A 25,554-nucleotide genomic window follows, 5' to 3' on the forward strand; every position below is an offset into this window, starting at 1 on the left:
GGTCACAAAAAGAGCGTGGACTGTTCTCACTGCCTATAATCTAACCTGCGCGACAGACGCTCTTTGCCAAAATCTTACTCCAGGGTTTTAACCCCTATACGGGTGTCGTCTGCAACTGTTTCTTTTTATTATTTTTTTATCGGGTGGCGCTGCGTAGGTGAGAACACACAGGTCGTTAGGCCGGTAGTCCCATGAGGGGGCGTGGCTGCAGCTTGACGTGCTGGGACGTCGGTAACTTTTGTTGCTCTCGTCGAGTCCGAACAACGGTTTCGTTTCTTCCCGTTTGGCTGTAACGCGGGAGCAAGAGACGTGATTGCAATTAGGAGGCGTTCCTGATTTGTTCTGCAACGCCTGGGAAAGTAATTATATGCGTGGTTGCAGAAGTGATGTAATATTACGTGCAGCGGCAACAATAAAAACAAATAGATGATGATGGCAAAGGGTGTCTCACCGCTGGGGTTCACGGAACAAATGAGGGGTCCTCGGGTGACAGTGCTATACAGAACAAAAAGAGTACGAAATGAAGAGAGATAGATAGAGAGAAATAATGAAAATGGCACCGAATGGTCATTGGAAAACAGAGTGCAACACTTCAAGCATCTGGAGAAAACCGGTGGTTTTCGGGAACTGCGCAAACATTTGAAGACCTCAACGGTGTTGCACAATGTCCTGACAAGGGCCTATATTGCAGCTAACATACATGCAGTATTGTTTGAAAGAACAGGGAAAACATGCTAGAAAGAGAAGTTCGCAGGCTCTTTACCGATAGTGGTGAAGCCCGACGTTGCTAAATGATCTTTGACTGAAGGTTATAGAGAACCTAATAGGTACGTGCCACGTGATCCATCGCATATACTAGAACGAAACAGATACATGAAGACATTTCTAAACGTGTGCCCTCGCCCCCCCCCTTTTTTTTAGTAGAGAACGCACTCTTACAGAAAACTTCCAAAACGCGACATTTCCCAGCCACCTATACTTCACCCGATTGTCTTGCACCAGACTTTATAGCGAGTCTCCTTGAAGGCGCCCCTCCAAACTGCGCTATACTTTATGGTTTGTTTCGAGCCATCAAAGGGGGTTCTTTCTATACGCGAGGAAAAATATACACACACTGTGGCCAGACAGAAAAACACTCCGGTGAGAGACGCGGAGAAGTGGGATATCCCACGGCCCCGCCTGGACCACATGCGTAGCTTATTCCTCTCATCACGTAACCTTGTTTCATCTTGTCTTTATTTTACTGTTATTCGCGTACTTAAATTCGCACACAAAATGGTGGTGGTGTGTGTGTGTGGGGGGGGGGGGGAATAGTCGGGCGGAATCGAGTTTAACCCGAAAAAGTCACTCCCTAATTATAACCGTGCGCCAGCCAATCACACATATAGGCACGTACCATCGATGTGAAATGTGCATGGAACACATCATTACAACCTCGCGACTTTACAAGATGTTGCGGTGTCCTTGACTTGGGAAACTGTCACATTTACTGGGACACGCTTACATTTATATTTACGTGCACGTTATGCGAAAGAGAAAAGTGCCCTTACGTCGAAATCAGTAGCAGGTCAACATGATGGGAGAAGGTAGTGTAGCAATTTCACATGTCACTTGTAGACACAACAGCTAACAGCTAACACGGCGTATTTCTTGTGCCAGCTCTAACCGGGTGGGGTCGCGCAAAATAATTTGGGGTAATACACTAAATATTTTATTCTTTTTTGGTTCCGTGTTAGCACCACGAACACTAAATCCATCATCTTTCCTAATAGACCTTGTATCGCCAACCTAATAGACCTTGTATCGCCAACATTCCCGGTGTGCGCAGTAGCAGAGTCAGCCGAGATGCCATAACCGAAGCAGACGACAGAGCAGTGTCCCTCAAAGTTCCCATGCTGCTTTGCGCCGCGTGCTTGGTGGCGCGAGCGTCTTTGTAAAATCGTCTATCAGGGATCAGATTATGTAACGTATCAACTTCAGCTGAGTATTAAGGAGTACTAAAGGGGTTGAATACGAATATTCTCTTCACCTGGTCTTCTTTACTTCATTGACACTTTTTATATGTTATACTTCACGACACTTGAAACATTTTTTACTTGAGAGAACAAGAGAGAACTGATGTTCTGAGGCTGGAACAACATAGAAGGGACATTCACATACAAGGCCTCAAGTTACCTTTGCTTAGCTCAATTGGTAGAGCCCTGGACCGGTAATCCAGAAGATGTGGGTTCGAGTCCTACAGTTGGCTAACCTTTTCAGTGATTTCCATCTTTCATCGTTAATTTTTTACTTGTTACTGTAAAAACCCTCACAAACTTCCTTACGATCTCATATGGGCCTGTCGACCAAGTATTGTCGACCAAGGTATTTCACAACTTCATGTTGTTGTTGTTGTTGATGATGATGATGGGAACAAGTGAAAAACTATTTCAGTACTTGTGCTGTATATTTCAGATGTGTACGACAATACTAGTTTCATTCCCTTGTACGCAAAACCGAAATAAATTAAAACAGAAACAAAGAGGAAACAACTAGAGCACAAGATTACTTTGCGGTGAGACAGCAAAACGATTCAGCATTTTCACAGTGCTCGACAACTCTTGTACCACGCAGAGGGAATGAAAGAAAGAAGAGACACGAACGAAACAGGAGGGGAAAAAAAAAGGCACATTGTTGCCGCATGAAAACCGCTCGAGAAGTCAACTTCCGAGAAATGTCGCAAGGGGACGCATTAGACGCAAAAGGGGACGCGAAAAGGAGGAGGGGAATTAAACGAACATCGCGTGAGAGAGGGTGAGCAAACAGGAAGAGAGAGGCACGAGGAAGAAAGGGAAGGGGTGCAGATCCCCCCTTCTCCTCCTCTAAGGGGAACACCAAGAGGAGCAGAAGAAGAAGCAGACGAGAAACCATCCCGGATGCAGATGATCGCACTCGGAGTTTTCTGCTCGTCTTTCACGCAAGCGGACGCATCTGCGTAGCCTTCTGCAGGATTTTCGGTTCTCCTTCGCCGGTGAATGCTCTTTTTCTTTTCCCTCAATGTAAAAGTGGACGGTGTCGAATATCTGGACGTGTGTTTCAGCTTCTGGCTGTAGTTACCGTGTGAAGTGAAGGTCTGCAGCAGTGAGTATATGTGTTACTCTGTTTAATGCGTTGGCGCTGCTGGAGCGGCAGAAGTTTGGGAACGGAGGGAAAACATGTTGTGGACTCATATGCGCATAGAGTTGTCGGTTTATTAGGTGGTCTTTGTGTTTTTAAGTTATTGCACTCGTTAACGAAGTCTGAGAGTGTTCCTCAAGAGAACTATGCGTATCTCGAACTTGTAACCATAATGGTTGCTATGGTTAGGAGTGCAATTGAACAAGAGTAAGGCAACAACAATTTTATTTGGACGCTGATTGAAGGAAGCGAGAAATAACTTGCTTTATGCAATAACTGTTCAGCTTTAAACTAAGCTGAAAGAAGTCCCTGAGTGCTGGAAATTGAATATCTGCATGGTAATATTGTGTCGTCTTACTGAATGCTAAGTGTTTGCTTTTTGACTGCCTCTGAATAGTTAGTTGTGTTTCGAGCGAGACACGTATTTTTACAAAAGACAATTACAGAAAAAAAAAAAAGCTGTGTACTACCGCATATAGGGTATGTCTGAACGTGCATGGTTGCACATGCGTGAAGGGTCATGAACTCGGGCAGTGAGGACAAGCATAACCACCGTCACCGCGTGACATGGTTGTGGAATGTCTCGTCTTGCTGGTTAGAAAGTGCCACCCCTGAGCGTTGTAATTTGCTAATTGAGTAATTTATATATTTATTTAGTAGTCTCGAGGGTTTGAGGGCATTGCGTGAGAGGTGGGTAAAAGGGACTGCATACGCGAGTGATAATTAAAAAAAAAATAATAGAAGAATATGTGCGCTCCGAAAACAGTGAGTCATTTTAAGTCCTTTTGGAGATTAGATGCCTTTTCACAACAGTTAGTCCTTTGGGAATAAATGCACGGAAGTTTATATGCAGAGTTTAGGGATTATTTGCACAACTGCACTCTTAAAAATGATGGTGGTGGTGGTGGTGGTGATAGGGCTTGCTGTTGTCGGCCTCACGTATGTGGGCAACGTCACGACTCACGTCCTGGGGAAATGTGCGTCCTGGGCCGACTTCTAAGGGAACTGTGCCGACATATGTCTGAAAGCGTCTGAGAAAAACCCCTCTTAAAAACCGTGCCGTGCATAATGGGAACAAAATAGGCTCCTCCTTCCGTTTTCAACAAATCTAGGGCGAGAACGTTATCATTCGGGGTGATGCGGGGTGATGCGGGGGTGATGCGGGGCTAGGAGCGTGCTATGTGGTGAAGTTCATTTTTAACAGTGTGGGGGGTATATTTTAGGGAAGGACACCAAAGATTGAGAAGAACTGCATTCTTGGGGACTATTTGCGCTGCTGGGGTGCAACTTTTAGGGAAAATTCACAAAAAATGGGGAGCAATTACAATCTTGGTGACTAAAAGCTATGACTTCATCCTAATTTACTCCGTCTATTGAGTGTGTGTCGGCACAGCAAGTTACGTGGTAGGAACATACAAGAAAGTAAAGACATACAAGAGAGTAAAGACGCAGCAGCTCGTTACGAAATAACGCTGGGTTAACATATAGTAATGCTTACGATACGTTCGGTGAGGGCGTTCCAGTCTAGGTAATTAATTAATTAACTGTAATTAAGCGAGTGTTTCGTCGCTGGTAAGGAATGCGATTGCGCGTGGCTGCAGAGATGCGTGTCTGTCAAGAAGGTTTGGAGAACGCGGGGGAGAACGAGGTAAACTAATCGTTGAAAGAGAGAGACACTATGTGTTACACGGAGGATAAAGCGCATAAGTATAGCTAAGCTTGATAAGCTTGAGAGAGGAAACAGACGCACCTGCGAGTGTGGATTGTTCCGATGTTAAGAGCATGTCACCAACAGCTGCACTTAATTGAGAGGAGCAGCAGAAAAAGGGGAAACACCAGCCACTCGTTGAGCTGCACTCACTTTAGTTCTCCAAGAAAAATGACGAGTCACCTGGTAGCGACACAAAGTTGGCAATACGAGGGTAAACCCGTATATTTACTCAACAACAAATAGACAACAGTGATGTACAACAGCGAAAGGATATTGCGGACAAATCAGCAGACGTAGTTCTTGTGTCCACATTCTTTAGCTGCGGAAAAGAAGAAGAAGAAGAAGAAAAAGAAAAGTATGTTAGCGCGTGTCATAAACAGGGCCGGCTACTTCAGGACTTAGGGTGAGATAATGAATTAGACGAGCTGCGTTGACGCGATTAATTCTGGTTCAGAAAGGGATGCTTGGGTGCTTGCTGGACAAAGAGAGTCTTGTAATGATAGTTCGCATGCATATAAACAAACTTGGGATAGCGCAACGGTGCACAGTCTTTCATATACACAAATCAATTCTGTAGCGAAGGAAGACAAATTCCGTCAATGCTATGGTACATCTTAAAGTCAGTAAGGAAGTGGATGATAATGGTATGTCAATGGGATAGTGGGTACCGTTGACGATCCTTTATTTATCTATCTATTTATTTATTTATTTACATATAGTGTAGTCGCTCTGAGGCAACTCTCGAACAACGTCATCAATGATGATTCCACCCAGTGATACAGCGTGAAAAAAAAAAAAAAAAAAAGAAAGAAAGAAAGAAAGAAAGAAACCTATACCTGAAACAGTCAACTCTATAGAAGAAAGCGGTGCAAAAGGACGTGCAAATTCCCAGATACAAACCGCATGGAAGGTTTTTGAATGAATCGCTCGACGGTTATAGCCTGAAGTGCTGTCCCGTCGAAGTCCGAAAGAGCGGGACTAGGAGAGAAAAGAGAATCGTAGAGAAACGAATAGCCTTGTTCTGTATGGCCTCCAGCTTCATTATGTGCGATATATATATATATATATATATATATATATATGGTAAGAGTGACAAAGTTACCCAGAATTGGACGTGTTAACGTCTTGTAAGCAAGCAATTTAGTCTTAAGAGTGTAGATGACTTTAACGTCGTGCATACATGTGCTGAATTACACCGTTTCCGTGCAATAATATCTCTACCTCGCTTCACCGATCTGCACGTTTCGTTTCGATCAAACGCTACCTCCTTGCACCGTCCTGGATCCAGAACCGTGTGATCATATCCAACTAAATTTAGCGGCCTAGTGTATACAACCCATGCTCCGGAAAAGGATGGCAAGTTCAGGCTTGGAAACAACATCTGTGTGCGGAAACGGTTCCATCGCCAGGAAGTATACGAAGCACGCGCGGAACATGTCCTGTATACAAACTGCATGGGTATTGGGCCACGTGGTGGCCATATTGTGTCTTCGAACGTGAAGTCCAATCACGGTATGGCCCAGTCACAGCCATGGAAGGAACGACTTATACAGACCACTTATAGACCAGATGCGTCGTTTCTCTAATGTGTCCCTGGACCTAGTATAGAAGCTTGGGCTGATGGTGTAATGAACTTGTAGGCAGCATATTCCATGAGCATGAAGAGGAGTAGGAAACGTAGACATACGAAAGGAGTGTGTTTTCTGTTGTGTGTGTTTCCGACCTTTTATCCTCGGCAACGTGCTGGGCCCTTAGCTGGTCCCGTCCCGCTCATATGTATCAAATGATCCGTCACTTTTCGTTGTTTCTGTCTTCAACCGGCTTCTCCATCATGCTTTGATCACCTGAACTGCCGTCTCCGCCACCATCTTTCGTTGTCTCCAGTTGGCACTGATGACCAGCCTGCTGGCCGGCATCAGCCCCATCTCATCATCATATCTTTATGTGTGCGTCTTCTGTCATTTTGTTCTGTCGCCTATGAGTCAAAGATGTGCTATAGATTCAGGTGTGATTCAGATTCAGTGTGTGATTCAGTTTGTATGCACCTGTATGCCTGTTTGTGGCTACATGCACCTCGAAGTAGGAATGATCACAAAATGTTTAGCGATCGGATATGTGAGAGACTTCGACAGTGCTTGGAGCACAACCAGTTCATGTTGCGCTGATCAACGTACCTGAATTCTACCGATGTCAGAAGGATAACTACGAGCCGAAGCAACTTTCTAACAACACAGCGACGGTCAACGCGCACTTGCAGCACACCAGGAGAATATGCTCAGTATCTTCTACGACGATGTCACATCCATTGCCAGTTGCAGGGAAGGTACATTCAGCCAGACTGTGTAGAAGAGATTCGTTTGGGCAGTAGAAGGGATACCTTAACTCAGGGTTATCCTTGCACAAGAGGCGGTATACAGTTCCAGTTATAGCAAGGTTGCGTCGCGTACTTCCAACCTGTGCGCCGTGATCTTTGTTTTTCGGGTTGTAGATGTGTTGTTAATGCGCACGTCACAGAATAAGGAGAACGCAACAACAATTAACGCTTTATTTCACCGTCATCATCCTTCACCACCTTCTCTCCCTCAAGAAATGGGATAGGATGCCGCGTCAGCGGCGAAACATCCCACTACATCGTCATTACTTATTTGTTGTTGTTTATTTTGGTGATTGCGAATGGGATGTTCCATCGGGCAGTCGGTACTCCACCCCATATACCTAGAGGTAATTTAGTGAGGGTAAGGGGAGGCGTGTCCCATCCAGCACAACGTACTGAAAGTTCAAGTACATAGAGCTGACTGGCAGGTGTCCTATCAGTGCAATGCTTCATTTTGCAGAGATGCCCACAAAGAAAACAACCTTGATGTACTCTTTCGTCCCTATGAACTCGCACTTTTAGTAAATTGTACTGCTTAGGATGGAACAACGTTTGGTAGCAGACGGGGATTACCGACAATCCGTTACATCTCGAAAACGAGTAATGTTAATGCATTACAGTTTGTGAAGAGCAATGATAAATGATGAATGCGTAATGACATTACTCGCTCGTTATTTAGGTTGTTGAAAATTCAAGCATGATCTTCTTCTAGTCAATACGTTTGGGAAAACGTAATGCAAAAACAGTGACATGACTTGATGAAAGTAATGGCATTAGTGACGCATTACTAAGCATGAAAAAGTAATAAGTAATGAATTCCTTACTTAATGCACAACTGTAACGAGGATGGTATTACAAAATAAAAGTAATTTCCCCAACTGCCCGCAATTGCCCCCATGGGTTTCAAAATCGTGACACCGCCGAAAGCACTCGTGCGACCTATACAACGCAGAGACGTCAATCAATTTTAAGAGAAAGATAAGACGAAACTCGAGTTGCTTATAGAGATTGTTTTATCTCTGCTGTCATGCTGCTTTCATGAGAACGCTTTGGGGCCTGCCGCTAGAAAAGACGCAATGTTACACCGTATGTTTATCCTGACGTCGCGAGTGTTTATGTTTCGAGAGCGAGAGGGCAAACGAAAGGGCTGCTTTCATGAGCGTTGGATGTTGTCAAAGAGAGCGATTGTTTAGTGTGACTCGTTCTTGGCATTACTTTCTCCCCAGGAGTTTGTACACACAGAATGAGCTCGAATTACACAGCTTCCACACGTATCCAAATGTATTGAATGCAGTATTCATAACATCCTACTGGAAATCTTGGAACAGTAATAAAATAAAACTTGAAAACCCTGCTTGAACTCTTCTTCACAACGCTATACACAACCCTTCAACGACCATTCGCACTTACTTACTTTTTCACGAAACTTATCCTTGACTTCATCGAGGCTCAAGGTGGAGGTGGTGGTGGTGGTGAAAGTGCTCGCCGTTGTCGGCCTCACAGAGGTGGACAACGTCACGACTTACGCCCTGGGGGAATGTGCGTCCTGGGCCGACTTCTAAGGGAACTACGCCGACATATGTCTGAAAGCGTCCGAGGAAAAGCCGGACCGCACAGCCGGCAACGGGATTCGAACCCGGGGACCTCCCAGTCTCGACATGACATGGCCAGCACGCTAACCACTGAGCCACGGGAGCTGGTCACGAGGCTCAAGTGGTGGTGGTGATGGTGAAAGGGCTTGCCGTTGTCGGCCTCACGTATGTGGGCAACGTCACGACTGACGCCCTGGGGATATGTGCGTCCTGGGCCGACTTCTAGGGGAACTGTGCCGACATATGTCTGAACACGAGACTCAACAAGACGAGGCCCAATGCTGCAACGGTACAGCTGTATAGCTACACCAACCAGGGACACTTCATCTTCAGCTCTTGCCAGTCCGTCAGAGTCCGTTACACGTGGATGTCGTCTGTCTTACCGCACCTTATAGATATCCGCTGAGCTTTATGCTATGTCCTGTTATTCCTGACATATGCGGCGGGCTGCGAACCGTGGCAATGGGTAATTTATACCGACTCCATAGCAGCTCTCCTATGCATTAAAAACACGGGCATCCGCGGTTCCATATATCCTCAGTGGCGATAGATATCCTGTGCGCCCTGAAGTCTCTACAAGAACGCTCTCATTCCGTTGCCTTTCAGTGGGTTCCAGGGTATTGCGGAATAACTGGGAACCGCAACGCTGCTGCTGCTGCTGCCTTTGCACATCAGCAAAGACATTATACACCCATTATACTTTCGACAGGAGATAGAAGATCCCTCCTCATGCATGTGTCTGATTCCTGGTCTACCCTACTGTGGCAACGCGACATTCCAACCAGGTCCCCTTTGCGAAGTGTAGACCCAACGCTGTGATACCGGCTGCCTGCAGAGCTTCCTCGTCCCCTGAAGTCGCTCATCCACAGGTTACGTCTGAACGTGGCATTCACTCCGTTCTCTCGCTATCACCTAGGCTGTGAGGCTAGCCCTAATTGCAACGAGTGTGGTGTACTTGCCAACGTAGAGCACATACTTCTCCGCCGTCGGACTTCTATATCAACGAGAGGTGTACACTGCAATCACATCTTGCCGACTTGGCAGCCGCCCCTTCAACTTGTCGTGCATCCTCAGCTCTTGGGACACCGCGGCCCACTCCAGGGCGGCATTGCGTCATGTTCTTTTTTTTTTTTTTCTTTTTCAGGCGACTGGCCTAAAGAACCCACCCCGAAAGCGCCTTCGGACATTCCCACCATCACGATCAGGATCGCCATCTCCATTCCGATCATCATCGTCATCCCTCATCATCATCATCACTCATACTAGAACCCCTAGCTATGGGGTAGCGTTCAACTCCTAAAGTGCAAAACCTCCACACTTCATCGTCAAACTATAACTGTTGTTGTCGATTGCTTTCCTTTCCTTTTTCTTTTTGACCGTCCTTTCAGCACAAGGTCTATACTCCATCAACACAAACTGAATGTGCACAAGGTATACTTTCAAACGGTAAATCTATAGTATAGGTTCAATATTTTTCCGCAGTGTCTCAAGATGGGAGCAATTTGCGAGAGCGCAACACAATCTAAGGCAGAATGAACACGCTGAACAACGAAAGTCGGCGTCGCCCCAACAAAATTAAATAAATAGATTAGGGAATGTCGGTATCACCTATTCTGTGTGCATAAAAAATTCTATCTATGTGCGTGCATCAATGATTAAAGAATTATAACGGAATAACGCGCATGTCCCGAAGGGACACCGCACATCACTCCGTCGGATGCATTATGTCGTTGCTGCGCAAAACATAATAGTGCCTCCTACCCCTGTATTATAATGCGCAGACTGAGTGAGTTTGAACAACGAAAAACAATGTTCCATTATAGTCCGCTATCGAGCGATCAATCTAGTGAAAGTCGACACCGTGCCAGGCAGCAGATCGAGTAACAGAAAGTACATGCGTCCCATGAGCCTCCGCTTCGACCGAAGTTCGTGTGGCCCACAACGGACTTGAGTCATCCGACAGTGACATTGCTGTTGTTCGAAGAGCCATTAGCGGGCAATTTACGCACTAATTAAAGGTCAGGCGACTTCTTCTTTTCAAAGCGGCCGTTAACCTGAAGAGAGTTCCAGTGAACTGTGGTACGAGTGCACTCAGCGCCCTAATGAGCCTCCAAACAAAACTTATTCTGTGTTCTTCGTGAATGGCTCGGCGGATATCAAGCATGTGATCCTGATCATGGGTTGCGATCTGTATCGTAATGCAAGAAAGGTTCTACGAGACCGGGTAAGCGACATGACTGAGGCACTGTTCACGTTGGCATCAATGCTATGTCGTCCAATGTCGTGTAGCACCGTCAAGCGCTGTTCTTGCATGAGAACTTTGGAAGGGACACTGTTCTCCCTCCCTTCTTTTACACGCTTTAACTGAACTCAACTCATACTGTAAATTTTCATGTCTTGTGCAGTTACATTCTCTGGTCATGCAGGACTCCTATGTGTGGCGACTGTTCGGTTTGTGCAATGGACGTTTCCCGGCGTACGTTACTTTGGGAATGGCGTGCATGGACATGTGTGATTGTGTCATGCTGAGGACTCAAATCACAAATTCACTCATTCCCTCCCCCCCCCCTCATTACTTCACTATCCTCACCATTTAATATCACATGTTGGCTAGTGAGCTCAGGGGCAGTGAGCCACAAATTCAACAGCCAGTTTCTTCATTCATCGTTACCTCACGCGCTTGTATATACATGATATATATCAAGAAAATGTATTACATTGTTGTTGATTGACTTTGTTGCGAGTCTAGACTGAGAGATTGACTGTTTCGCAAATATTTTTCTAGGTTAAGGGATGCCATGTCGAGTTTACTCAAGGATGAAACATGATTTCAGCAACGTTGGATTCTGTGAAGGTACGCTGTTTGTAACTTACTGATAGCGCTCATATTGCATGCAGTGACAACCGCGAGGCGAAACAATAGGGCGACTTTGTATGAAAAAGAAATTTGATATAGCGATACATTATTGCATCCGAGAGTTGCGGATGACGAATGTCATGTACATAGAGCTTCTGAGGGCGAATAATGGGATGCCTTAAAAATGCTTCGGCAATATTCCTGAATCAGCAAATAAAAAAGCTGCTCGCGACTTACTAGATTGATTGATTGCGATAGAAAAAAATATGGAGATGTGAGACCCGCCAACGTTGAGCCAGGCTACTTCAAAACTCGCGAATACAAAAGAAAGTAGAAAGAACAACCTCAACATTACCGCGACTGACTTATTGTTGACCCAAAGGCCCTGCAGGATTACATGGGGGGGGGGGGGGCGAACATACGTACGTACGTAACTAACAAGAAGTTGTATAATGTGTATTAATAGTGCATAACAAAAAAAAAAAAACAGGACGACTATGATTGTGTAACGCGAATTTCAGCGGTAGTCGTTATATGTGGATGTTGACACTTTTATTGCTAATATATGCGCAACTACTTTAGAGTGACGAGTACTGGCTTGTGATCTGTGAAGTCAGTGGCGATGTGTAGAAATGGAATTAGCGGGACAAAAATATTACTAAAATCGGGACAAAGGCGGGACAAGAAACGCTGAAAAATCGTGACGCTTTCCGGGACAACGTAACCACCATCTCTGAGTATGCCAAAACTGCTTTTATTAGCTTTAGATTACTTTAACTTGATTCGCATCACCGAACCCGAAACCGAAACCGATGGTTTTGTGACGCCGTCACAGCCGCTAACACGAACGCATTAGAAAATGCGATTCAATACGATACAATAATAACTGTGTATCCGCATACGTAGGATTAGGGGGAAAAGAAAACGAACAAACACGGGAGGTCATAACGAAGGAAAATTAGAGGGGGGGGGGATTCTGTTTATTTTGACAAGAAAGAGAGAAAAATGAAAGTGAGAGGTTTTGGTGCACTTATTGCAACGCGATCTCGATTTGAGACCTTTTCGACATCTTTTAGACGTTTTTTTTTTCTCTTTTGCTTTTTTCTTTACTGCACCTGGAGTAGCTTGTCCCGCAGTGAGCAGGCTCACATCTCCTTTTTTTCTTTTTTTTTGTCTCCTGTCATCATCACCTCTGCGGAGGAGTAACAACGTCCCGAGAGGTACATTCTGAGGCACCTTATTCTAACGCCCACTCGTTGGTATAGTAGCCAAGGTCGTGCTGAATACTGTGAGGTGGTGGGTTCGAATCCTGCCACCGGGTGTGCCGTCGCAGGTTTTCCCTGGGGCTTCCGGCAGACTTTCGAGGTGGGCACAGTTCCCCCTGAAGTCGAGCTAGTACGCACACTGACCCCCCTGTCCTCTCTCCATCAGTCCACATCTGTACGCCGCCAATAGCTACAGTTGCTTCGCGGCGATAACACGGAATTAAAAAGAACGCACCTGATTCTGGCGTTGTCGCCTAATTGTTTTACCGCGATTCAACACGCAATAGCCAATCACGTTGTATTAAATGAGCTGTATCTTTCTCTTTCTATCAGTGCCGAACTCAGTTGACCTGCCTAATGAATGACCGTGAATCATGCTGATCCACTTTCTGGCCCTCGCTTCAAGATGGCGCTCAACCAAGGACCTGTTTCTACTCCTCATACTGCTAACGATATTTCTTTGTTACTTCCACTTGGGTTCGCTCATACGAAGCACAAGTTACAAGGCCCTCGAAGGTACATATACCTTCGTTGAGTTTGAGTTTGATTATATAGTACCTTCGTACTTCCGCTTCTCTTACTGGCATTGATAGCTTGTCTATAGAGATGTATGCATGTGCGCGTGTGCATGGTCGCCTGACGAACCTACCGGCTGTGTCCGATGACCAGCTGGACTAAATATTCCTGGTCTTCCAGCAGAGAGAAAGGGCTCTTCCCTCGCAGAAGATATCGCACGATTACTCAACAATACAGCAGGCGAAGCTCGCGAGAACCTAAAAGGAACTGGGGTACTGCTACGTGTTCTTCAAGCAGTAAGTGATCACGTGTCCACACGAATGAACGATGTCGCGCTTAGAATAAAGCCGTCCTTGCGCAAGCCACAACTGCGCGTGCGCAATGGCGGCAACGCTATTTTATTATAACGTACGCAAGGTAATAAAATGCGATCCGCTAACACTCTCTGATAGCTAAGCATGGCGACAGTTAGGTAATAATAGCACAAATATCTTTCTTATAGATCGAGGAGAAGACACTGGCGAAGAAAGCTTTCGACAGCGTTGTCATGATAGGCGACGCTGCTGACGTGCCCGATCCCTACGTGAACGCATTCCAGCAACTGAATATCAAAGTATTGCAGCGCTTCGGTAGGTGCGCGTGGACATTGTGGTACCGCCATTCGAGTTCGTACCATTAACGCCGGTATCTCTTTGCACGTACCGTTGCAGAAATGCCACAAGGAAGGAATGGAAGCAACGCCCTATATGTTTGTTTGAGTGCGAGTGAGGATCCAGAACATCCGTGCTACTACGAGAGCAGCGATCGAAACAGCCACAGAAAAGTGAGGAAAGTTTCTTTCAATATGGTCGTATGTTAACGTTTGCGGAGCATAGTACGACTCGGCTTTCCTGTCACTAGATCCTGGGTTACCCATCCGTTGTGCACCTGCTTGGACGGAAGAATTACTTATGTAATACAATGAACGAACTGAGAAAATATACAGGTGAGACATTTACGCAATAGTATCGAGTAAGTCTTGAGCTGGAAAAGGCGCGCTGTCGTCTGTGCCTCCAATGATGTCAAACTCACTGGGCTGCCGATGCCTTTGCTCGTGAATTTGCTCTGCGGTTATGAAACAGACTGAGATAGTTAAACGAAAGTAAACTTATACGCAGTTCAGTTCCCTGAACTCGGGGAATTGCCTCTGTGCTTCGTGCTTCCTGACCAGCTCCAGCAGTTCCGTGATGTCTCGGAAGCCCTGGCGCCGACGACCAGCTGGATCGTCAAACCCATTGGCGATAGACAATCTGCTAAGCCTCTAGACTATTCGGCACCGACCACAGCGAGAGCTCGCAGGCAAGCGTACGTGTACACCTTTGAACTTCATCCTACTACAGATATCAACCGCCCATAGTAGATTTCACTCTTCTAGTGTTTTGTCAGCAACGTACTTCCATAGGGGTTGAGTACCTAAAATACACAGAGCACATACTGGAACACGCTGAAACGTTTTCCAGGTCGACATTTCACATCCTGCATCGGCGAGCAGTCGCTCAAGAGGCTGTCAACAATCCTTTTGTCGTCCAGGGCAGGACCCTTAGTGCTCGAGTGTTTCTTCTCTTGACCTCTCTTACTCCGCTCCGAGCCTTTGTACACAGAAGGGGCTTAGTTTTTCATAAATTGGCCTCGAAGACACTACGGGGGATTGAATATTTTGGGGTGAGTCTTCAGAGGTCCCCCTTGCAAAAAATGGAATCTTAAAAAGTTCACTGTTCTTTACAGAGTCCAGGAAAGACATGGTCCCTGGATCAGCTCTGGGAGTACGTTAGACGACGCAACGGTCCACAAGATGTCGCTGCATTCTGGACGAAGGTTGAGAGGCAGATACTTGGGATCCTATTAGTAGTCGAGACTGAGATCGTCTCTCAGACATTCGTACAGAATATCACAAACAATGCCGAAGTCTTTCATAGGTACGTGCCTCTACTTCCTGTGGATTGTAGAAGGACATGATCATGTCGACACGTTAAGAATGCGTCTACAGTTTACCTTGCCATTCCCTCCTGAATGCCCTCAGGTGTCCGTCCTGTTTCCAGCTGCTGAGCGTGGACTTCACACTAAGTTCTTCACTGGTGCCTTACATGACGCACGTCAATGTCCAACCGGTGTTGCACCCGTCCAGAAGCAAAACTGCGAATGCCGTCAAGAGTGCCATACTCAGCGACATGGCGAGGATTCTCACGTCGCAGACACGCGTATCACGTGACGTCGCAGCAGCACTAGAGGGGTCTGGCGGTAACATTGGTCTCATGGTACGTTATTCGAAATGTGATCGACGTATTGACTTGGGTAACGCGCCTCTGTTCAACGCCCTGACGCTGATTTCTTGTCCTCTGCTTAGTATCACTTCTGCCGTCTCTCTCACGATATTTGTTTGACAGAAGAAGATCTGCGGTACCTGCTGGATACGCGAAGACAGTTTAGAGCTAGAGGCGGATTTCAACAGGTAAGAGATTTTGCCGTCCACGTTCTGGCTATTTCACGGCCATTTTTTAGTCTTTATGCTTCACACGCCACGGGTACTACATATGAACTTTTCTACAGATTTACCCTTCCATTGGCTCAGAACATCTGACAAACCTTCTAGCACAGCTAGACCAGCGGGTACATCAGGTCATGTTCTCGCCCTCTAGTCGCACAATGGAGTACGTGTATCCCTGCACTCGGCTCACATCTCTTCATGTGCTCATACATTGACAAGCTTGATATTTCCACGCTTTGAGAACCGTGTATTGCGAGCAATACCAGAAACCTCCCAGCAGACGTATGTGTTGTCTTTTCAGGTACGACGTGAGCAAACAACACCTAACTCCACAACTACATCCACTACTTCTTAAAATTGAGTCGGAATACGAAACTCTCGACAGACAACGGTAAGAGATATCAGTAAGAACTGCGCACACTCATGACAACAAAAAACCGCTAAGCTGGTGCAAACTACATGAGCAGGGCGTGCATCATGAGCACGGTGCCACAGAACGGACCTTTTTCACAACGCTTCTGCGCATGCTCTGTGACCCTGACGGCGCCGAAGAAGGTTCCCTACATATTCAATAGATGGCGCCAATGCGGCGCCGGCTGTGATTTTGGCTATAGTATACCTTGGCGCGCGCCGATCGTGTTTCGCTGGACAGCCGCTAGGATAAGACGCGAGTGCGAAAAAGGTCCCCTTTTAACACCGTACACGAACTGGACAACACGACACAGCATGCCATGTGTGTTCTCCTCACGTCGTTCTTACTTTGCAGTGAGGTGGATCCGACAGCCTCTACAACAGGAGGCAACACGCAAGGTGATGGATTGGTATACTTCCATTCTCATTAATGCAGAAATATATGTCGGAAAATATATATTTTACTGTTTGCTCACTTGCCATGCAGACAAGGACCAATCCATGGAAGAAAGGCACGTCAAATACTGTACACATGGTACGGATCACATGTCTTTAAAACATTAGGGATAAATTGCGGTATGTGCATGCTCGCCAATCACCTAGTAAGTGAAAATATCATTAGGATTCAGGTTCGCGCTCTGACTGTGACATACGGCGTTCATTACGTCGACGTTCTCAAGATAATATTGAACATATTAGAACAGTGCAAGAGAGCTGGTGTAAGTCAGAAGAGGGTAGCATTTCTTTGAACCAGAGGAGAACACAGGAGAACACGTAACAGGCCAGAAATATACTGCTTCCTCTTATACCGGGTGTTTCAGTTAAATCCCCAGGCGAAATAATTCGCGAACGGGTGCACCAATCGAAGAACTTCCTTTTTTACAAGTGTCTGTTCGATACCGCCTAGGAGCTGCGCACTGTGTGAATGAGTAGGAGGTCTTATTATTTAAATAAACTGAATTCAAATGAGTTTCGTGAAAAAATGTGACTTCTAAAACAGGGCGCGATCTGCATTATGGGGTAGTACCCATTTTTATTACCCATGCCAAAAGGGGTAGTACCCATTTTCATGCCCACGGCGCCCTGCTTTAGAAGTCACGTTTTTTCACGAAACTCATTTGAATTTCTTTTAAATAATGAGCGCCTCCAACTCATTCACACGGTGCACAGCTTGTTGATGGCATTGGACAGATACTAGTAAAAAAGAAAGTTCTTGGATTGGTGCATCCGTTTGCGAATTATTTAGCCCGGGGATTTAACTGAAACACCCTGTATATCCCACGCGCACTGAGGTATGGTACCGCAATCGTTGCGGTGAATCACCTCTTCCCATCTCATTCATGTAGTTGTTATTGTTCTCCCTTACGACTCAAACAACTTCGATCTCTTCCACAGACCCGTCCTTTGAACCGTACCTGCAGCTCATTGAAGTAGAACCTCATGGAAGATTGACCCCGCCATTCCACCCAAACATCACCGAGTACCACGTGACTGTCCCATTCGACCAAATATCCGTTCGTATATTGGCTCAGGCTGCACACTGCAAGGCTCAAGCTCGCTTTCAGCATCAGCAGGAACCATCAAAGTATGGACGGGAACCACGTGAGAACTTTGTGCGCCGAAGGTTTTTGACCAAGTCCACGCCGCTTTCAGAGCGGCTTCCTTTGCGCTGGGAATGGGCAACAACCAAGTGACCATTGTGGTGGAGGACCTCCTCCCCAATGCCAATGCCAGGGTTGCCAACGCTTACTCGGTGAACATATTTCGTGAATCTCTCACCAAGGACGAAGAAGCTTTTGAACCAGAGTCACGGCACGTTGTGTGCAACTTGAAGCAAGTGAGTTGACTAGGGTACAACTACTATGGACTTTTACAGATGCATAGCGCATGCTCCCTAACTGGGTACGTAGAGTCATCCCTTCAGAAACTGCAGAAACTAAGCCCCGTAATTCAAATAATCGGGACTCGCTGCAGATAAGGTTGGGGTTTTGGATTTCTTTGTCACGAAGTGACAGTCATTCTCCGCCTCCACTGCACAGAACATACGAACTGAGACGAAGGTTAGACGAAGGTTAGAGCCTGTGAGTAATAAATTTTGCATCAGTGCATACTGAAGGCCCCTTCATCGCTGGGGCGAACGTAGAGTTATTTTCGGTTATTTTTCGTCATTAATCCATTCAATTAAACGCGCGGGGGAGCGTAAAGAAAAAAGAAAGCACGAACTCTAATAGCAACGTGCCTTACGGCAGTGTTTAAGCCTTAAGATAAGCCTGCAGCCGTCGCTGGGGGGTAATGACAGAACCTGCCGCCGTTGTTATGGCCACACAGAAGTGGGCATCGTCACGGCTATGGCAGAAAAAAAAAGACGGATGCAGGATGGGGATGCGTGGAGGGTGCGCGAGTCCGTCGCAGAGTGCAAAGCAGCCGTAGTGAAAAGGCGCGTCATCCGCAGTAACCAATACACATAACGTCAAGCACGGTTTTTCGTACCCTTGAATTTTGAGTACAGGGAAAACATCCACAGAGCCAAAGGTACCGTGAAGTCGCGGTGCGATGGCAAGCTGTGCGCGTCGTCAAAGCACTCCACACTCTAAGAAAAAAAAAAAGGAGTAATTTTCCTCCGCTTGGGGACTAAATGCATTGCCACAAAAATTAGACCCTTCAGGAAGTACATGCATGGGACTGAATGAATGTCAGAGAGTGTGGCCTGCAGTTCACGCTCTGTTCTAAGAGTCCCAGGTACATAATTTGTGTGTGAATTAAACCGCCAACCGTGATATATCGAGTGATATAAAATCTTGGTACATACATAGGGCACAATTTGCGAAGAACGAAGCGCTATAACTGTTTCTTACTTGTAGGTGTAACTGTTTCTTGTAGGTGGAAAATTGCTAAGCTAGCTTATGGCATCAAATTGACCAAGAGCACATATTTACGTAGACTGTTGTATTCAGGAGACCATTTGCGAAGTTCAGTGACAATTTGGAGTCCTGGGGAGTAAATGTCGGTGTTAGGGGACTAAAATGGGGAGTAATTGGGGGAGGGCAATCTAGGGGAATACAATTACTCCCCGTTTTCCTCTTTTTTTGTTCTTAGAGTGTACGCCAGAATGCGTAGCGTCCCTGATTAGACCATCCGCGTAACCTGGTACAGTAGCTGTAAGACACATATCCAAGTTTTTTTGTTTTTTGTTTTGTCCTTGTAGAGCTGTGAACTGAAGATCTACTCGAAGGAATCCTGCGATCTCCACACTGATCCAACAACAACCAGTGACTGGGAGAAAATTGTGGAAGACTACGAACATTTACCGCTCTGCCCGTCGGGGGCAGCACAAGGTATAGTCGTACGCGGAACTGAAGCGTTGAAGGACGAAGAACTAACCTAAAGCCCGCACGACTTTCAGGCAGGTGGCTTCTGCCTTGTGGCGACTGCGCTGTTCCACAGAGTTGTTTCTGGAACGAGGCTCGGTGGATGCCATACAGGTGCCGCCATCTCAGTATATCCACCCCTGCTTTACGGCAATGCCTAAAGAACAGAAAGGTAATTCCTTTAAAGTGCCACAACGTACTAAATCTCGTGTCTTCAGAATCCTACCAAAGTTATCTTTCTGAAATCTTGACTCACTTTACATTCCTGCAAAATATTTTGTGTCTACGGGACGCGAAAGCTAGAGAATATTAAAGGTGCTAGAACACTTTCTCTGATGTGTTAGCAGCATAATATATATGCATCGTACTCATTATGAGAACATCGTGGAAAAAAGAATTTTTCATCTCGCTAGATTGGTTCGGAAAATAGGTGCAGCCACAAAACGACGACCCACGGTGTGACCTCAGAGACCCCCTCCCCCTTGGCTGGAGAGACGAGCGTCTTCCCTCGCTGCTCCTGTGTGACGTCACCGATGTCGCTCCTTCGGGGCCGTTTTTCTCCGTACCTGCTCACGTCATGGACCTGAAAACTTGAATATGGGATGATGTCGGGTGATAGAATAGTTTTTCGTATTTATCTGGGAAAGCTGGAAAACAACTGTCACAACAACTTTAATTTTTATTTTTGAGAACTGTGTCATGTTAGGCTCCGACGATACGCAAGGCTCTCATCTGGAAACGTTGTTGCACTTATTGTCTTCCGGGGGGCTCACTTTTGCATTCCGCTAGCGAGCCCCACGTGAATATCATCCGACCGCTCCGACCGTCGAGAAAACAGAAAGGAAGAAGAAGGCATCTCTCCCATTTCCCCTCTTTTGGTCAGTGTCACGTGACTTCTCCACCAAGTGACACTCCCTGGACGCCGGGGTCATTGCTGGGAGACCAGTGCCCTCTCCAGAACATGACATCGTTGCAATTTGTGGGCTTATGATTACGTCACCCACTCCTCGCGTCATCGAAACTTGTGGATTCTCAGCAGATCTTCAAAAATTGACAGAAATGCACAGCGTTCGTAAACAGGATTGAAATTTCGGGTGTAGAATCCTTGAGGCTCCTTCTTTTCATGGACTAAATAAAATAAACGCTGTTTTCCGAGTCCGAAGTGGCACTTTAAAGTCGTCTTCGCAATAAGTGCTCCCGCCGACTTGACGATAACGGTTGACACTGCGCACATGTCTCTCGCTACCCTTAGCAATTTTTACTTATAACAATGCTAGATTTCATAATTTACTTTATGTTACGACGACTCAGCAAAGCAGAGCCAGACGGTAGGCTACACGTGTAATCTTCATTTTATCCTATGCCTTCCTGTCGACTGTATACACGTTGCTCTCTAATAGGAGCAGCAACGGACATGCTGACTGATATGTACCCGTACTTCGGCGGTACAAGTTAAAGGGGTTGCGACAGGTCATCCCAGGTTATCCCAGATAAATGCAGAAGACGTTTCCTTTCTATCGATGTGAACCTACACTGAAACTTTCATAGCGAAGAGGGTAATAGAGGCGGATAAAATGGGCACAGCGAATACCGAAACTCATGCCGCTCTGATATCACAAACCTCAGCGCCGCCAGTGAGACAGTGAACGAGGAGTCACGTGCTTACGGCTGCCAATGGAAATGGACGTAACTCTGAGCTATGTGACGTCTGCGTTTTGCTCGGGATAGTGCTCGAGGAGTTGTATCTCGCTAAGTACGAAACGTAGAAGAATAATTCTTTTTTCCTCAGTATTCAGACGTGCAGTACAAAATGCACCCACGACGTAATGAACCACATCTATGAAAGTGTCCCAACCACTTTAACTCCTACAGGTAAACTCCGCCCATAAATCTAAAGACGTATGTGATTGGCTTAGGCGGGCGCATGATGCCTCCGAGAGACAACGTAGTGCGCTCGCACGTTTCAAACTGTTCCTGATACGTCGATCATATACGAAAACACTCGTCGAAAACGATGTACTTAGAACACATGCTTTTAAAGTAAACCCGTCAAATATTCGCGCTAACAAAACATATGAAACGGCTTTTCCTTCTACGTGGCGTCCGCCATCTTCTCAGTATATGCCGTGCTCTCAATAGCGGACTACATTCAGCTATGGCGGAGGCATACCTCTGTGACAGTAGCTCTTATGTTATCTCGGAATGTTAGCATTTTTATGAGCTTCGTTCTCAGAGACTGAGAGTTTGTTTCCAAAATATTCCAGCTGCTATTTGTCGGAGACTCGACGAACCGGGGCATCATGTACTACACCGTCAGGCGTCTCAACGGTACCCTAACACAATGGGAACAGTCACACGGACACCTCGACATGCGTAACATCAACGGCGGTACTACCGCGGTGGGATTTGCGTACTATCCACGTTTCTGGATGTCACCGGACAAGATGCCTTCGTTGGTGGACACCCTGAGACAGCTCGTTGAAAGGTGGGACATCCACCAAGTACATGGCAAAGTGTGAGAGCAGTCCCGCAATTTCAGAATGAAGCCGGTGTCCAACGATGCCAACACGGTCATCGTCATAGGTGGAACAAAATGGCTGAAACTCAAGCAGCTCACATCGGTGGCAGCTACACTACGAAGGTAACTGACAAATGCACATGATACGGGCAATGGTTGGCGATGGTATTGGCACAATTATTGACAGATACACAAGTGATGTGGGGAAATGTGCGAAGAACACATCTTCACGCAGAAAGACCGTCCCTTCCACTAAGATATCCGTGTTATGTAAGACATCTACTAAAGTAATAGCTTTATAGCGATAGCCCACCAACGTCGGCAGCCGCGTTGGTCCGTCCGTAACAGCTGTGGAGAGACAACTTGCAATAGCACTGAAACGCTGCGCGGGTGCCTCCTGCGGGATCGGGACCTGAAAATGACCCTCATAAAGCTACCGTATTTTAGACACCTTTGGCGGAATACCCGTTTTTATGCGCAGTCTTTTGAAATGAACGCGAGATCCGTGCCAAAAGTGCCACTTCAATTATTGAATGAATAATATTAGTAGTCGACCCCCGTTTATCCGGACTTCACTTCTGCGGATCCCGCGCTATCCGGATAGAAATCAATCGTGGATGCGGTTTTCGGTCCACGCGTTTTAGCTTCATTTGTCGGGGCTTCAGCTTCCGGGTCCGGATAGGAATTTCTAGGAACCACTAGTACGAAAGTACTGAACAATCGGCCTCGCTTATCCGTCTTTGGTCAGAGTCAGTGTGCGACCTACATTTTCTCCAGCGGGAGCGACAATCTTGAGGGTAGGGTGAACTATGGTCTGCTTCAAGGATTTCTCCCTTTACCATTGACCAGTCCACTTATTAGAAGCTGTAGAGGAAGGGCCTTCAATCAGAAAAGTAGTCAGAAAGTCCTCGAGCAGATCTCGAGTATCTCGATGTGGACGGACATCAGGGGCGGATTTAGGGGGGGGGGGGGTCCGGATGTCCTGACCCCCCCTCAATTCGAGACTTGAACACAAGGTTCAATGGACCAATCCCAGCACGCACCTGGCACTTGTCCATAGCGGACCCCCCCCCCCCCCTCGGAAAAATCCTAGATCCGCCCCTGACGGACATGATGGAACGTGCGCCATCATTACTGGAGAAGACGTCGTTGGTATTGATGGTTCCAGTGACGACAGCCGTGAATCAGATGTAGAACACTGAATAACCATGTGTGGTGACACGCCAGGAGGCCCGAAATGTACTCAGAACTGCTTTGGTGTTTCTTGAGCAAAAGTATAATGTTACCGGAGTTAGTGGCATGATAAGAGCTTGGGGGGAACTTGGTGCTTATAGTAATCTTGCACAAATGAGTATGGAAGGTTTCATATGCATCACGAAATAAATACAAGCCTCGTGGACAGCTCGTCTATATCGTGTTTCACTTATCCGGATGCCCCGTTATCCGGACGTCTTCGCTGCGGACGGTCAAGTCCGTATAAACGGGGCCCGACTGTATAAATGACGCACAGTAAGGGTGCTGAATGCCTGCTTTGTTACTTCCAGCTTGGGCATGAAGAATACCCGTGTGGTTATCAAGTCATACGGATCTGGCTTTCACCAGCAAACGATGGAGTTCAATAAACTTTCCCTGGTAAGTAAGAAACAAGGAAAGGAAACAGGTACCACCACCTGTGTACCACAGTCTCCCCAGGTAGTGCTACACAGCTGGCAGACAACACAGTGTGGTTCACTCCTTGCCGCGCTGTTCTAGTGGGTACGTGCTGGAAGTATGCTTCCAGAAGGACCTTGCAGATGGTTCAAACACAAGGGCGACGAAGAGGACGACGACACAGTAGCTGCTGCTCTCTGCTGTCTTGTCGTCCTCCCTGTCCCGTCTTCGTGGCTCTTATTCAAGATGAACTGTTACCAACGATCAACATTTGCACACATTGCTCCTTGCAAATGACACTCGACTGATCCTTGCGCAGCTAATAACCTACACAATAGACATACTAGCAAACATAGTGCCAGACTCATGCCGCTAAAAGACGACAGTCTCGGCACCCGCTCCGTTCTTCACGGAGTGGCAAGGAAGGGCGCCCATCAGAACAGAGTGCATCTCCACTGTCCGCGACGGACTCTCACTCTCAGTCGGTCTGGTTCCATCATCGGAGAAACTCGCTCGTACTCGACATGTATTCGTATTGATTAGTATTAAATGTGTTATGTTGATATAACCCACTCGGATACACTTCACATAACAATACAGACTAAAAATTACAAAACGAAGAACAGAAGACATAGCAAGATAACAGAAAGGAGCGATCGGTTCCGTTCAAGTGATCTGATCGCTTCATAGAGCATACCTGTGGTTCCTTTCTGTTATCTGCCATCATTCCCTTCCATCACAGTGTAACCTTCTGTACCAATCCTCTGGCGTGTCTCACGCCGTTCTTTTTGTGCTCCTTTTCTGTTCGGTAGGAGAGTCAACAGGCCCTGGCCAAGGCGAACAGCGCCATCATAGCGAAAGCCCTACAACTGGGCTTCGACGTAGTGGAAACATTCAACATGACAACTGCGCGATTCAAGGAGTTTCTGCAAGGAAATTGCGCCTGCCATTATCACAAAGTACGTCCTCGCGTAGTTTAAGCGTACAGTCCATTGTTTCTAACTAGGGTGCGGGCGAATATATAATTCATTTTCTTCACAGGCTGTGAGCGAATCCCTCTCCACATACCGCATCGAGGGTCCCATCAATGAAGTCTACAGCGAGATCCTTCTCGGGAGAATATGCAAAGAGTATGCAAATCGTCAGTGACGATCTGTCGCAGTGCAAATATGCCAGTGTCTTTCATCAATACAAATTTGAAACAAAGCATAAAATGCATTTTTGTCATCATCTTTCCGAAACGCTTTCGATAGTGCCACGTGCAGCTTTCAAGTTTCAACACCTTGACCCAGGATGAACATATAGGAATCTAATCCTCCTCATTGCTCGGAGGAAGGTTGAAAGGACAGCAAGAGGAGGAAATGGAGGCTTACTTAAGTTCTTTTTCAGTGGCATGTGCGCAGAAGGGCACAATGGTCTTACAGTGTCGCCCCCTATAGAATTCGCGACCCCACAAGTTCAGCAGAGTTCCCTGGACGAGTATCCGCTGCAAGAACTCGTGACGGTTGCAGACGTTGTCCTTGAGTTGAGTTCTTGTGAACCAGTGGACACTTTAGGTGAACAGCTTGAAGAAACTCACGTTTACGGTCGGACATGACTGAGTGGTCCACGG

The 25,554-nt window shown here is 46.5% G+C and overlaps 1 protein-coding gene across 4 annotated transcripts; it reads left to right on the plus strand.

Annotated features, from left to right (window-relative positions):
* Positions 1-2,922: 2,922 nt before the first annotated feature.
* On the plus strand, positions 2,923-25,150 carry LOC135389901 (cadherin-like and PC-esterase domain-containing protein 1). Of its 4 annotated transcripts, none has more exons than XM_064619953.1 (25): positions 2,923-3,120; positions 11,619-11,687; positions 13,289-13,471; positions 13,652-13,767; positions 13,974-14,100; positions 14,182-14,294; positions 14,372-14,456; positions 14,629-14,815; positions 14,971-15,172; positions 15,236-15,426; positions 15,531-15,765; positions 15,855-15,959; positions 16,058-16,158; positions 16,297-16,386; positions 16,762-16,805; positions 16,894-16,941; positions 17,802-17,991; positions 18,060-18,243; positions 19,612-19,741; positions 19,810-19,946; positions 22,039-22,259; positions 22,314-22,415; positions 23,837-23,924; positions 24,755-24,901; positions 24,984-25,150. In XM_064619953.1, exons 3-25 carry the CDS (start codon positions 13,330-13,332, stop codon positions 25,089-25,091), a joined length of 3,093 nt encoding a protein of 1,030 aa, XP_064476023.1. In that variant the 5' UTR covers positions 2,923-3,120; positions 11,619-11,687; positions 13,289-13,329; the 3' UTR covers positions 25,092-25,150. The 4 variants fall into 4 exon arrangements, with proteins under 4 accessions (XP_064476023.1, XP_064476026.1, XP_064476025.1 ...); XM_064619956.1 differs by having other exon boundaries at positions 13,655-13,767; XM_064619955.1 differs by having other exon boundaries at positions 2,926-3,010.
* Positions 25,151-25,554: the final 404 nt, after the last annotated feature.

The sequence above is a fragment of the Ornithodoros turicata genome, chromosome 3, assembly GCF_037126465.1.
Source record: "Ornithodoros turicata isolate Travis chromosome 3, ASM3712646v1, whole genome shotgun sequence".
NCBI lineage: Eukaryota > Metazoa > Arthropoda > Arachnida > Ixodida > Argasidae > Ornithodoros > Ornithodoros turicata.

Excerpts from the sequence above, each read along its gene's own strand:
- LOC135389901 (XM_064619953.1), top strand. The coding sequence starts at position 13,330 with ATGCTGATCCACTTTCTGGCCCTCGCTTCAAGATGGCGCTCAACCAAG. Across the intron at positions 14,457-14,628 it reads CGAACTGAGAAAATATACAG|TTCAGTTCCCTGAACTCGGG; the intron begins GTGAGACATTTA and ends ACTTATACGCAG. Across the intron at positions 18,244-19,611 it reads TTGTGTGCAACTTGAAGCAA|AGCTGTGAACTGAAGATCTA; the intron begins GTGAGTTGACTA and ends TTGTCCTTGTAG.